Source organism: Nicotiana tabacum, chromosome 23 (assembly GCF_000715075.1).
Source record: "Nicotiana tabacum cultivar K326 chromosome 23, ASM71507v2, whole genome shotgun sequence".
NCBI classification, from domain to species: Eukaryota; Viridiplantae; Streptophyta; class Magnoliopsida; order Solanales; family Solanaceae; genus Nicotiana; species Nicotiana tabacum.
This window is the reverse complement of record NC_134102.1, coordinates 63672183-63686806: the sequence shown is the minus strand read 5'-3', so window position 1 is coordinate 63686806 and position 14624 is coordinate 63672183. Positions and strand designations below refer to the sequence as shown.

The 14624-nt window shown below is 39.6% G+C and overlaps 2 protein-coding genes across 4 annotated transcripts in view; both read left to right on the top strand.

Annotated features, from left to right (window-relative positions):
- Positions 1 to 14416, top strand: part of LOC107807223 (uncharacterized) — a 33244-nt gene extending 18828 nt beyond the window's left edge. For 2 of the 3 annotated variants that reach the window (XM_075246447.1, XM_016631566.2), the window contains 4 exons: positions 11066 to 11304; positions 11384 to 11587; positions 12123 to 12559; positions 14180 to 14416. In XM_075246447.1, coding sequence (XP_075102548.1) covers positions 11287 to 11304; positions 11384 to 11587; positions 12123 to 12407 — 507 coding nt within the window. In that variant the 5' untranslated portion in view covers positions 11066 to 11286 and the 3' untranslated portion in view covers positions 12408 to 12559; positions 14180 to 14416. Of the gene's footprint in view, positions 1 to 6966; positions 10986 to 11065; positions 11305 to 11383; positions 11588 to 12122; positions 12560 to 14179 lie in introns of those variants that run through there. The other variant, XM_075246448.1, reaches the window with a different exon arrangement.
- LOC142177185 (uncharacterized) lies at positions 2337 to 3308 on the top strand. Its single transcript, XM_075245653.1, has 3 exons — positions 2337 to 2601; positions 2735 to 3052; positions 3127 to 3308. Exons 1-3 carry the CDS (start codon positions 2337 to 2339, stop codon positions 3306 to 3308), a joined length of 765 nt encoding a protein of 254 aa, XP_075101754.1.
- Positions 14417 to 14624: the final 208 nt, after the last annotated feature.

The window sequence follows — 14624 nt, the reverse complement described above, 5'->3', positions numbered from 1 at the left end:
TTAGTGGGAAAATCCAGAGAGCTAACTTCTGATAGATAGTAGGAATTTGTACACGCGCAACACCCCATGCACCGCAGCAGTGAGGATTTCTCACAGTACGGATCAAAGCTCAATCTTTACATCCAGACTTGGTCCACGACCCCTAAACACGATCCCGATTTAATCCTTTGTGCTTTTACTCAGACATCAAAGTTCCAAATAGCTCGAATTAGCTCCACAACATCTACATGGCTTGGAATCACTCCTACAAGGCATAAAACATACGATAAGTGCAAAACACTATCAATTAAAGCTCAAACACGAATAAAGTATAGAGAATTAGAGTGCAATAAGCGACTAAAACATGAGATTATAGCCTACCATCAGTTGGCAAACATCGTACCGGTACCGAAGAAGGATAGAAAGATTAGGATATGTGTGGACTATTGAGATCTCAACAAAGCTAGTCCGAAGGATGATTTTTCTTTGCCAAACATTCACGTCCTTATCAACAATTGCACGAAGCATGAGCTACAGTCATTTGTTGATTGTTTCGTCGGGTACCATCAGATCCTGATGCATGAGGAAGATGAGGAGAAGACATCGTTCACTACGCCATGAGGAGTTTACTATTATAGGTTCATGCCGTTCAGCCTCAAGAATGTCAGTGCTACTTACATGAGGGCCACGACGACCCTCTTTCACAACATGATCCACAAGGAAATCGAGGTATACATGGACGACATCATCATCAAATCCTGAAAGAGTGCAGAACATTTGAATGACTTGAAGAAATTTTTCAAACGTTTGCAGAGGTACAGTTTGAAGTTGAATCCCGCAAAATATGCATTCAGAGTCCCCGCCGGAAAGTTATTGGGCTTCGTCGTCAGCAGGAAAGGGATAGAATTGGATGCTTCAAAGATCAAAGCCATTCAAGACCTACCGCCGCCTAAAAGCAAGAAGGACGTGATGAGTTTCCTTGGCATATTAAACTATATAAGTAGATTCATAGCCCAGTCTACGGTAATCTGCGAACCCATTTTCAAGTTGTTAAAAAAGGATGCTGCTACGAAATGGACAGAAGAGTGTCAGAAAGCTTTCAGCAAGATCAAGGAGTATTTGTCAAACCCTGGAAGCCACTGTTACTATACATGTCTGTTGTGGACAACACATTTAGATGCGTGTTGGGAAAACACGGTGAGATTAGGAGGAAGGAGCAGGCTATCTACTACCTAAGTAAGAAGTTTACACCATGTGAAGCCAAATACACTAAGATAGAGTGGACCTGCTGCGCTTTGACTTGGATCACCTAGAAGTTGAGACATTACATGTCAGCATAAACCACACACCTGATATCTCAGCTCGACCCGCTCAAGTACATCTTCCAAAAGTCGATGCGTATTGGAAAGTTGGCCAAGTTACAGATTCTTCTCAGCGGGTTCGATGTTGTGTACGTGACGTAGAAGGCAATCAAGGGACAAGAATTAGCTGACCATCTTGAAGAAAACCCAGTGGACATGGACTATGAGTCACTCACTACATACTTTCCTGATGAAGAAGTGTTGTTCACCGAGGAAGATATCGGAGAGTCATACCCAGGATGGAGAATGTTTTTTGATGGAGCCGCAAACTTCAAAGGAGTAGGGATCGGGGCACTCCTGATCTCTGAGTTAGGAAATCATTACGCAGTTTTAGCTAAGATAAGGTTCCCTTGCACTAATGATATGGCTGAGTATGAAGCATGCATCCTCGGGATTAGGATGGCGGTTGACATGAATATTAAGGAGCTTCTAGTCATAGGAGATTCTGATCTACTGATACATCGAGTCCAAGGTGAATGGACTACCAAGAACCTCAAGATCCTTCCGTACCTGCATTGTGTGAAAGAGTTGTGCAAGAAATTCACCAAGATCGAGTTCAAACACATTCCCAGAATCCAAAACGGGTTTGCCAATGCTCTCGCAACCTTTTGATCCATGATCCAGCATCTAAATAAGAATTACATTGACCCTATTGAGATAGAGGTTCAGGATCAACATGCGTAATGTTTCCATGTAGATGAAGAGCTAGACGGTGAGCCGTGGTGCTACAACGTCAAAAGGTTCCTTGAAACAAGAGTTCATCCAGAGAACGCCACCAACGGTCAGAAACGAGCACTCAGAAGGCTAGCGAATCACTTTTTCCTTAACGGGGAAGTCCTATACAGGAGGACCCCAAATTTGGGTCTGTTAAGATGTGTAGATGATGTTGAGGCAACCAGATTGTTAGAAGAAATACACGCAGGAACATGTGGACATCACATGAATGGTTTCACCTTGGCCAAGAAGAATTTATGAGCCGGATACTTTTGGATGACCATGGAAAGCGACAGTATCTGTTACGTACAGAAGTGTTACCAGTGTCAAATTCATGAGGATTTCATCTGGGTTCCACCTAACGAGTTAAATGTAATGGGTTCCCCTTGGCCGTTCGCCGCTTGGGGTATGGATGTGATTGGACCGATGGAACCCTCCGCATCAAACGGAAACCATTTTATCCTGGTTTCCATTGACTACTTGACTAAATGGGTTGAAGATTCTACATACAAGGTCGTTATGAATAAAGTGGTAGCAGATTTCGTCCGTAACAACATAGTCTGCGGATTTGGGATACTAGAGTCGATCATCACTGACAATGCAACCAATCTCAATAGCGATCTCATAAGAGAAATTTGCGAGAAGTTAATAATCGTCCATCATAATTCCACGGCCTACAGGCCGCAAAATGAATGGAGCAGTTGAAGCAGCCAACAAAAATATCAAAAGGATCTTACTAAAGATAGTGGACAATCACAGACAATGGCACGAGAAACTATCCTTCGCCTTGTTGGTTTATCGGACCACCATGAGAACATCCAGTGGAGCAACGCCATACATGTTAGTATTTGGCACCGAGGCTGTGATACATGCAGAGGTTGAGATACCATCTTTGAGGTTCATTCAAGAAGCCAAGTTAGACGATGCAGAATGGATACGGATCAGGCAGGAGCAACTCATTCTCATTGACAAAAAGAGAATGGATGACGTATGTCATGGTCAATTGTATAAAAATAGGATGGCGAATGCATTCAACAAGAAATTTAAACCTTGGCAATTTTCACTATGGCAGTTGGTTTTGAAGAAAATATTCCCTCATCAGGAGGAACCCAAGGGAAATTCGCACCAAATTGGCAGGGTCCTTATGTGGTCCATCTAGTATTGTCAGGAGAAGCTTTGATCCTAGCAGAAATGGATGGCAGAGTCAGCACGAAGACCATCAACTCAGATGCAATTAAGAGATATTACATTTGAAGACATTAGAATTTAGGTTTGGGTGTAACAGAATTACGCCCGACCTGACTTTGCATGATGGGATACGTAGGCAACCCATGTAAGGTCCGGTCTCTCTCTCCCTCCCTTTTGTAATAGAAAATCCAAAAGTCATTTTGTATTTACTCGAAATTACGCCACGACTTGATTTCCTTCGGCAGGAATACGTAGGCAATTCTCATCAGATTCAGTCATCTATTGTAATAGAACTACGTTTTGTCCTGATTCCATTTGGATATGTAGGCTGTTTGAGTCAGACCGAGCCACTTCATTTCAATTTTTTTATCATTTTGCATCTATTGTAATTGTACTACATTTTGACCTGATTCTATTTGGATACGTAGGTTGCTTGATTTTAGCTCGTTCATCATCATAATTCATTTTTATCATTTTATTACCTTCGAACTTTGTTTAGACCTGATTTCGTTCGGATACGTAGGCAACCTGAAAAGGTTCGGTCATAACCGTAGGAAGACCTTTTGTAATGCAGTCATTTATATTAGGATGCAATCATAGTAGCAAGAAGCTACATCACCAGAGGCATCCCAGGAATCGACATCAATGGGGTGAAGTCATTCAGAAACAACGTTCGCGCTCGAAAGAGCATCCGAACATGTCATAATTCGGAACGACGACATATGCCATAAAAATAAATGATTTTCAAAATGTTTTCTAAGAAAACTATCATTCCACCTACCAAACTTCGTGACATAACCTCACCAGATTCATGGCAAAGCTAGGATCACGGTCAACATAAACCAACACCCCCCTCCTAAGAATGTTTCTTTGAATGCAGGACTGACAGGATATGAAGAATGTTTGGGCACGCTCAGAGCAATGACGAACCTGATACTCTGTCATGACCCTTATCTCTCTTTCATTATTTAATTTATTTCCTCATATGATTAAAGACTAACTCCAAAATTCTTTGCAAGTATTCTAGAACCAAGCCTTCGATATGATCGGAGCACCTTGTATATAGCGAGCCCCATCGGAGTTGTGTATATAGCAAACCGTCTTCTCAACCAATCGGAGCACCCTATACAAATCGAGTCGTCGACCCTGCCAATTGGAGCCATGTACATAGCAAACTATCAGCTCAATCAATCGGAGCGCCCTGTACAAATCGAGTCGCTGGCTTTGCCAATCAAAGCCCTATATATAGCAAACCGTTCGCTTTGCCAACTAGAGCATTTTCACACTATTACTCAGCCATATCAGAGATTTCAAGTAGATAGTTGCAAACTTCGTCGCCAACTTCACCAATCGAAGGACGAACCATCCAAATTTAGTTTGCAGTCAAGAGTATGTCTTGGGCATGCTCCTTAATTCGTTATTTTATCTTGTATATTTTGACGTTTTGTTCATGCAGCCTAAAAGCTCTTTACATTTCAAGTCAAACTCCCATCGTGCGGAGATACTTTGCATATCAAGTAAAACTCCCATTGCGCGGAGATACATTTATATTCCAAGTCGACTACTCCCATCGTGCAGAGATACTCCCAATGTGAGGAGACTTAACGCTCCGACAACTACAGAACGGTACACAACCCGGCTAACAATCGTGTCAAATTCCAATATCCCGTTACCCCGATCCCAAATAATGGCCAGCCGACAGCCAGACACCATCATTCTTGCATCATTTATATCACATCCTAACACATCCACATTACAATATATGGGTACGTGTGTACTTTGTTTAGCAGGATCAAGCATCACGATGTGAAACTTCTTCTAAGCAGCAAACCAAGCTACAATGCTATGAGGGATAACAAAGTCATAAACGGGCCAAGGATCCAAACACAAACTCAAATACGATCAGTGGAACTCTAAATCATCAAATCTTTCAAATCAAGCCGTAATTCAGAGCTATCTTGGGTACCAAAATCTTCTCGCCTTGCGGTATTATCATAATACGATACTGGGGCAATTCCTGCAAGCATCGCCTTCTCCAAATTATCACTCTAGAACTACATGAGGCTTGATCCTCGTTATGCCCAAGGTATGTAAGCAATTCAAAGCCAGCATTCGACCCCAATTTTCCTAAAACTTCTCCGAAATCCCCCTTAACTCTTTCTTAATTATCTTCCCCAAATCTATATGCCATTCCTGTAATATATGCCTAAAGTCGGGACAAATTTGGTCTTGGTTCGATTTCTTTGCCCGAAAACTCTTTTATCATCTCCGGTAAAAGAGAGGTAGTTGTTGACGACCAATTTTGACCCTCTTTTTTAAACTTAATTTACTTCTACTTAATGATTTACAATAAATGTGTTGAAAATATTTTCTAATCAATAATACATATTTGTTTTATATAAATTAAGTAATTAATAATTGTAAGCCAATAATTTAGTATTGTGTAATTATAAAATATATTATTTTTACTATTTTTAGACTACTAAAATAGCCTTTATATTCATTATATAGGTGTTATAATTAATTTCAAAGTTATTCCTTAATTTTAGTAAATTAGCCTGCAATTTCAAAATAATCCGAAGTTAGTGTCATATATTGGAAAATAAGATATTTTGATAATTAATTAATTAACTACAGTAATTAGTAGTGTATTTGATGATTATAATTGTATTACATTTTGTTGAATTTAATTCATCATAGGCAATGCTGGAATTGCCAAGGTAATAGTCTTGGCATGGCAATCTAGAATGGCATGATATGGAGATAACCAGTCCATGCCCAGGATAATTTCAAAATCAGTCATATCAAGCAGCAAAAGATCCGCTCTAGTCTCGTAACCACAGAAGGTAACAATGCAGGACCGGTAGATCTGATCCATAATAATAGAATCGCCCACAGTAGTGGACACATAAACAGGAGTACCCAAGGACTCACGAGAAACACCTAGGTAATGAGCAAATAGTGATGAAACATAGGAATACGTAGACCCTGGATCAAATAATACTGAGGCATCTCTACCACATATAGAAATAATACCTGTGATCACGGCATCTGAGGCCACTGCATCTGGTCTGGCCGGAAAAGCATAGAACCTTGCTGGAGTGCCACCTGATTGGCCTCCGCTCGACTGGCCTCCACCTCTAGGATGACCCCTTCCCACCTGCCCTCCGCCTCTAGGTGGCCGGACGGCTGGTGGGACAACTGGTGCTGTAATCATGGGCTGCTGACCCTGCTGCACTTCCTTGCCCCGAAGACTGGGGCAGAATCTCCGTACATGATTGAAATCCCCACACTCGAAACAACCCCTCGGTACAGTAGACTGCTGACCTGAAGTCTGGCCTTGATGGCCTGAATACCCACTGGAGGAGCCCTGAATAGCTGGTGGGCGGTAAGAACTCTTTGGCATAGCACTGAAATAAGGTCGCACCGGAGCACCCCAAGGAGGTGGCGGTGCTGGATAAGGGGGCTTGCTGGACTGATCCCTCACGAACGGACCTCTGCCCCCAGCCGGGGCACCACTAAACTCTCCTGAATATGGAAACCACTTGTCCCTCGCCGCCTGCTCTCGGCTCCCCTGATGGACACCCTCAATCCTCCGAGCTATCTCCACAACTAGCCCGTAAGAAGTCCCCATCTCCAATTCTCGAGCCATGGTGGCCTGAATACCATAGTGCAATCCGGCGACAAAGGAGGCAGCGGTGCTGGATATGTGGGAATGATCATAAGTTCATGGCGAGACAACTCAGAGAACCTCGCCTCATAGTCGGTCACTAACATCTGACCCTGCTGGAGCTGCTCGAACTGGAACCGCAACTCTTTCCTCCGGGAGGGTAGAATGTATCTGTCTAAGAAGAGGCGTGTGAACTGATCCCAAATCATGGGAGGAGAACCTGCTGGTCTGCCGAGAAGATGTGACTGCTACCACCTACGGGCCCTGCCCTCTAGCTAAAAAGTAGTGAAGTATAACCCGGGGAATCTAATATCCTCATGTTGTGCAGTTTGTCCCTGCACCGATCAATAAAATCCTGGGGGTACTCATGTGGCTTACCCTCGAAAGCAGGAGAATGAAGCCTGGTCCATCTGTCCAATAGCCTATGCGGATCACCGGCCACAACTGGTATCGGCATCGGTATAGCTGTTGTGACTGGCTGAGCTCCACCCACGGGTAGTGCACCCTGGGTCTAATATGCCGCAGTTGCATGCCCCTGAGCCTGTGCGGTAGGGGTCTGTGCTCCCCTTTTGGTTGGGTCTACTATAAATAAACCGGCCTAAGTCATAGTATCCATGAACCGCAGCATACGACCCATGACCTCCTGAAATCCTGGTGCGGACGTGAAATCTACCGGAGCTGGCTGTGCCGCAGGCACCTCGCCCTGCTCCTCAATGATAGGATCCTCTGCCGGATCCACTGGTGGCATAGCTGGAGCAACCCTAGGACGTCCTCATCCCCTACCACGGGCTGGAGCCCTCCCTCGGCCTCTGCCTCGGCCACTAGCAATAGGGGGAGTAGCTTTTCCTTGGTCTGGAACCTCCGTAGAGCGCGTTCTTACCATCTATGAGAGAATAAGGGAAAGATACTTAGTATTACATCAACTGCACGATAGGAGATAAAGAAAGGTAGTTTCCTAACACCCTATAGCCTCTCGAAGAGAAAGGTAGTCTCTGTACCGATCCGCAAAACTCTATTAGGCATACTCATAACTTGTGAGACCTACGCGAACCTAGTGCTCTGATACCATGTTGTCACGACCCAACTTCACCTATAAGTCGTGATGGCGCCCAACGTTACCGCTAGGCAATAGTGATTGAGATAGATTATTTCTCTTTTTATAATTTTCCGAGTAATTAAATTTTCCTTATTTGCGAGATTTAAGAAACAAAAGGTTTAAATAAATAAAACAAAACAGCTGAGTGCCTTCACAACCAAAGTAATATTTTAAAACTACAATTCTACTAGTGTGTGTGCAAAGACCTGGTGTCACAAGTATATGAGCATCTAGTAGATTATAAAAAATTCTAACTACCATCTGAACATGAGATAGACAGAACACAAATACAAAGAGAGACCCAGGGGCTGCAGAACGATTCAGAAGGTAGCTCACCACTAGACCTCGGGATATATGGGATGCGCGCCGGTAGGACTGCCTGATACACCTGTCTCAAATCCTACCCAAAAGGTGCATCAAGTATAGCATGAGTATATAAATCAACGTTTACCCAGTAAGTATCATGTCTAACTTCGAATAAGTAGTGACGAGGGGTCGACTTCAACACTTATTATGGGTCAACAATATTAAAATAGAAATATTTAAATAAACACGGGTTATGTGAATAATAACAAGTTTTCCTTAGCAAGCAGGAGCAGATACTTCTTTCACAATTTAATAATTTCCAATAAGTCATTTATCTTCACAAGATGCAATAAAATATCAAAGTACCGATAAATTATTATTATTAAGCACGATTTATGTTGAGGTCGTACGGCCCGATCCATAATAATGTGTACACTGCTGAGGGTCGAGCGGCACGAACCATAGATACATCTATCTACTGCCGAGGCATTCGGCCCGCTCCACAAGAAGAGAAGGATACGTTATAAGCATTTGGCTTAAACGTTATTATGGATTAATACACAAAATAATACAAATTTTGTTAGAAACCTTTCACAAATCCTCTAGCAAGTTCTAATATAATTTAGGCACTTTAATTGACAAGTAGGGTGCAATTATCTCAATAGTTCATGATTTGGGTCCTAAAACTACCCTGACATAAGCATAATTAGTAGCTACGCACGGACTCTCGTCACCTTGTACGTACGTAGCCCCCACAATTAGAAACAAATATTTATTTAAAATACCTATGGGGTAAATTCCCTCTTACAAGATTAGACAATAGATTTACCTCGTCTCAAAGCTCACTTCCCGGTCACAGTTTCGCGCTAAAGCCTCAATTTGGTGCCGAAAAATCTGAAACTAGCTAAATGTTATATAATTTAATCAATACATGCTCAAAATTTCATAATTTATCTTTTAGAGTAATTACCCAACCCAAATTAAAAAATTTCTAAAATTTACCCCGGGCCCACGTGCCTGGATTTTGAAACTTTTCGGAGAAAATCGTTACCCATAACCTTAAGAACTCAAGTATACAATCCTATTCCATAACCATTTTTGTGGTTAAAATTTCATTTTTATCAAAACCTAGATTTTTTTATCTAACCCATGATTTTTCACAATTACATGTTAAAATCTACCCATAATATATGTATTTATATCACAAAAGGTAGAATTTACTTACCTCCAAGTTGCTAGGTGAATACCCCTCTCAAGAAGCTCAAATATCCCCAAGGATGAAGAAAATGGGCTCAAAAATGGCTGAGCCTCGTCTTTAAAACATTCTGCCCACCACTTCTGACCCCTTCTTCGCGAACGCGGAAGAGGCCTCGCGTTCGCGAAGGAAAACGGCCCTGAAATGACTCATCGCGAATGCGACAGGGGCTCTGCGAATGCAAAGGCTGACTTGGCCTACCCTTCGCAAATGCGAGGGCACCTTCGCGAACGCGAAGAATAACAGTGGCCCCAAAGTCCAGCCCAGGCTCCTCTAGGCGAACACGAGTCACCTCACGCGAACGCGAAGGTTACAGGTCCCACACCTTCGCGAACGTGGGCTGGCTATCGCGAACGCATAGAACAAAATCTTCTAGCCCCAATTCCTTCATCGCGAACGCGTGGGTACTTTCGCGTTCGCGAAGGAGGAAACCAGAACTGGAATTTCTAGTTTTTCCAACATTGCTCCGGGCTGTCCGAAACTCACCCGAGTCACTTAGGACCCCGTCCAAATGTACCAACAAGTCTATAAACATAATACGAACCTGCTCGAACTCTCAAAATGCGTAAATCAACAACGAAACTAAGATTTGTACCCCAAAATCGAATTGAATCAAAATATGAACTTCAAGTTCCCAAATTGTTCCGAATATGCCGAATAATACTTAGACTACTCGGAATGACACTAAATTTTGCGTGCAAGTCTTAAATCACCTTACGTAACTATTCCCAGGCTCAAAATTCCAAACGGACCTCAATTAATCCAAAACCTACTCAAAACCAAATTTAAAGAACTTTAAACCTTCAATTAGCCAACTTTCACTATTAAGTGCCGAAACGCTCCCGGATTGTCCAAAACCCGATTCGAGCATACACTCAAGTCCAAAATTATGATACGAACCTATTGGAACCATCAAATCCTGATTCCGGGATCGTTTACTCAAAATATTGACCAAAGTCATACTTAGCCTTTTAAAGTTGACTAAGCAACCAAGTGTTCCTATTTCAATCCGAATTCTTCTAAATCTCGGACTAATCATTCCCGCAAGTCATAAAACAGTAAAAGCACATATGAGAAGTCTTATTTAGGGGAACGGGTTGCAGAAGAAAAAACGACAGGTTGGGTCGTTACAAGTGCTTCAATTGCCACTTACCTCTCATGTACCACAAAAAGTACAAGAACAAGTACAACAAGTACCATTGGATTCTACCGCTCATGTAGCAACAAAAGGGTAAGAACAAGTGCATCGAGCGACACTACACTCTATAGCTTCTGCTGCACAAGCAGTACTGAAACAAGTGCAGTAAGTGTCGCAATATTCTACATCTTCTGCTGCACAAGTAGTATTGGAACAAATGCCGCAAGTGTCACAACATTCTGCCACTCATGAAGTAATTGAACAATCTAAAAAATGAGGCAAGAATATATAGATTTCAATCATAAATTCAATTAGCATTAGTGATTTGGTAATTATCTCTAGTTCGTAATTATTGCAGGCCCTTCCACTGTAAAATGAAAAAGAGGAAGGACACATATGCAAAGTGTACATGGGCGGAGTGAGCGCAAATTGGTTGTTCTAAATGATTTGAACCAACCCATTGGTCCTACTGACGAAATTGTAAAAGAGTTGGGCAGTTTCCTCGGTACATTAGCAAGAAATTCAACCTTTTGTCCTCTAAATATACATAACTAGAAGAAACTAAATACAAAAGAGGATATGTGGACATATACCAAGGTTTGAAGTTTTCATTGTTTCAATTTTTACTTGATAATATTTCATATTGTTTCTCTAACTCAAGTACACCAAACTGTAGACAAAATATGACATTCATGATGATGGAAAAGAGTGGGTTTTTCAATCAATTCAAAATGCTTGGAGAAGGTATAAGTGTTGGTTGAAGAAAAACTACTATGAAGCCTATGCCAATGACGAACTTCGAATGGAAAAAAAGCCATCATATGTTTCAGAATCTGAGTTTAAGTACCTTCTTGAATACCGGAAGTCTAATAAAGTTCAGGTACGTTATAGACATATTAAACTTGATTTTCGACAAAGAGAATGAGTAATTATTTTTGAAGTTCATTCCTCGTCTTGTCTTAATGTCCAACACTCTTTAGATTATCAAAATGCATAAGGCAGAAGTGTATTAGATACTGAGAATCGAAAAAAGTTAAATACTGAGAATCGAAAAAAGTTAAAGAATTCACACACTGCTGGCAAAATAAGTTTTGCTACAATTCGCGAGATTTGGTATTTTCTCTTATTTTTCATTAATATGAACTTGTTAACCTTACTTGGGAAGATTTTTATGCTGACTTTCATGTAACTAGAAAAACTAGTAGGAAACTTCTGAAGCTCCGTCAAGTAAGGACATGTTTGTGGCTATAAGATCAAGAAAACCTGGTCGAGTATACAAGAAATCATATGAAGATACAATGCGCAAAATTGTAGAAAGATTTTTACTTTAAACGTTGTCGAGATTATCTTTTTGGTCCTAATTGTTAGCTCAGTTTTATTTACTTATATTTTCTTCTCTTAAATTTTATTTGTAGGCTGAAATGGAAAAAATACAAACTCAAAAAAGTGAAGATGATAACCAATCAGTTGACGCATTTGCAACAGTCATGGGATCTAAACATCCAGGTCGCGTAAGATTGTATGGACGTGGGGTTACAAAGATTATCTTCAAACAAAAATCTAGAAAATCTGGACCCTCTTCAAATACTACTTATGAGATGATGGGGAAAAATGGAAGAAATGAAAGAGATAATGCAACAAAGGATGCAGAAAAAGTTCGAGCAACAACAGAAAACTTGGCGGCAACAAATTACATTTAATGTTGTTGCACTACTTCAACATCTTAACCCAGATTTACGAATTGATCTTAATATGCTAACATTTTATGTTCGTTCACTCGGAGAAGCTTCCTCTGCACTACAAGCTTCAATTCAACTAATCAATCATCCATCTACTGGCAGTAATAGTCAAGGTGTGTACTTAATTATTGCAAAATGTTACATCTCTTTTTCTCTTTCTTCTTCTTCTTCTTCTTCTTCTTCTTCTTCTTCTTCTTCTTCTTCTTTCATAGTTGACAAATTGTTGATGTCATTCTCTTTCTTCTTCTTCTTCTTCTTCTTCTTCTTCTTCTTCTTTCATAGTTGACAAATTGTTGATGTCGCTCTCTTTCTTCTTCTTCTTCTTCTTCTTCTTCTTCTTCTTCGTCTTCTTTCACAGTTGACACATTGTTGTTGCCGTTCTCTTTTTATTTCTGGAATTGAATATTAATAATAATTAAAACAATTTCAATAGCCAGAATCCTGAATTTACTTATTAAGACTTATAATATACTTATTTCCATTTGTTACCTATCCTGTAAGTGCTAAGGACAGTTAATGTGTTGTGTGAATAGAAAAAAAAGATAAAATTTTTATGATACCCGATAGGTCTTTAATTAAGAATCATATACTGGAATAAGAATACCCTTTTTAAGAGAGCTAAAGAATCTTTAAATTAAATAGCAAAAGTAACTGATTTTACTACTCAAGCATAACCACCTAGAACCACCTTATGATATTTGGACCTTAGGTTCACTTAAGTACCTTAACCTCTTATATAAATTTCTAACGACATTTTAAGTAAAATAGGCAATTTTTGAGCTTGAAATCTTGGACCTTTGATAATAATTTCTTTGAAAAAGGAATTTAGATAAATGACTTTACAATGAGATGATAAAAATGTATCTCTTTAATTTTAATTGTTGGTATCTTTCTTTTTATTTCCTTTATGGAATTTATAGTGTGTTCATGTTTTAGTATCTATTTTGCAATGAGATCTTAATTTTCTGATATTTGATTAGTTATTTGGGTTGCTTCTTGTTGATTTCTGACATTGTTCCGTTTCAAATTTTTATTTTATGAATTGGAAATCATGCAATATGTTCTTTTCTTTATTCATTTGAGTGCTGAAATCATATCTTAAGAAATTCCTTTTCTGGCCATGTACTACTTGAAACATGAAGGATGTCAATGTGCTTATGTGAAGTATTCAGTTGTTGAAAAATTCAAGTAGTAGAAACCATATCCAGTACTTGATTTTCTCTCTAAAAAATCATGATAATTTATATCGAGATGTTGTGTACTATTTTGGCCTGCTTTAGGTCAAACGTTAAGACAAGTTTAGATATCATGAAACATAGGGATTTGACATGTTGTCTGTTATTTGTGTTGGTATCATCATCTTGATTAGAAATCATTGAGTTAGGATTTTATATTTGTATGCAAAACTAGGAACTAGTGGCTGTTAACATATTAGAAATTTGTTCTAGGACTTCACTGCCTATTTGTCGAAATAGGATCTAGTTCAGCTATATCTTGTAATTCATGGTGGAGAAAGTGTTACAGAGATGGGATGGAACTAATGAAGCATAATCTACAGATAAAAAAATAATTTCTGCCCATGAACAATCATACGCAAGTCAGAAAGTTCTCTTTTTGGTTTATGTTGTGTGTCTTGTATTCTTAAATCCTGCAAAAGACTTGACCTTTCATGTGTACTTGAATTGTTAACTAGCATTTAAAGAAATAATGATTTTATTTATCCTTTTTTGTAGGTGGAGAAAATGAAGAAAGGGAAGATAAAAGGAATGAAGATCTCGCATAAGAAGATTTTTGGATTGTAGCTGAAACTCTAAATGTTCTAGGAATCTTTTGTTATCAAACATTTTGAAACTTCTTTAACTTTTGCATTGTAAAACTTATGTACTTGGTTCTTAACTTTTGAATACTAAAACTTATGTACATGGGTTCTAATATTTTGCTTTAATGGATATTACAACTTGGATTATAAATGTTTATGATTAGTTTTATTTTATGATTTATATAAATTACTATGTATTATAATGTAAATATTTATTTACAATCAGGGAATATATTGGTGTTTCAATTAAACCGTTACAATAGCTTACCTGAGCCGTTGCTATAGGTAACAAAAAACTGTCTCAATTAACCATATAAACCGTTGCAGTATTACAGGTAACCGTTACAGTAGGTAATCTG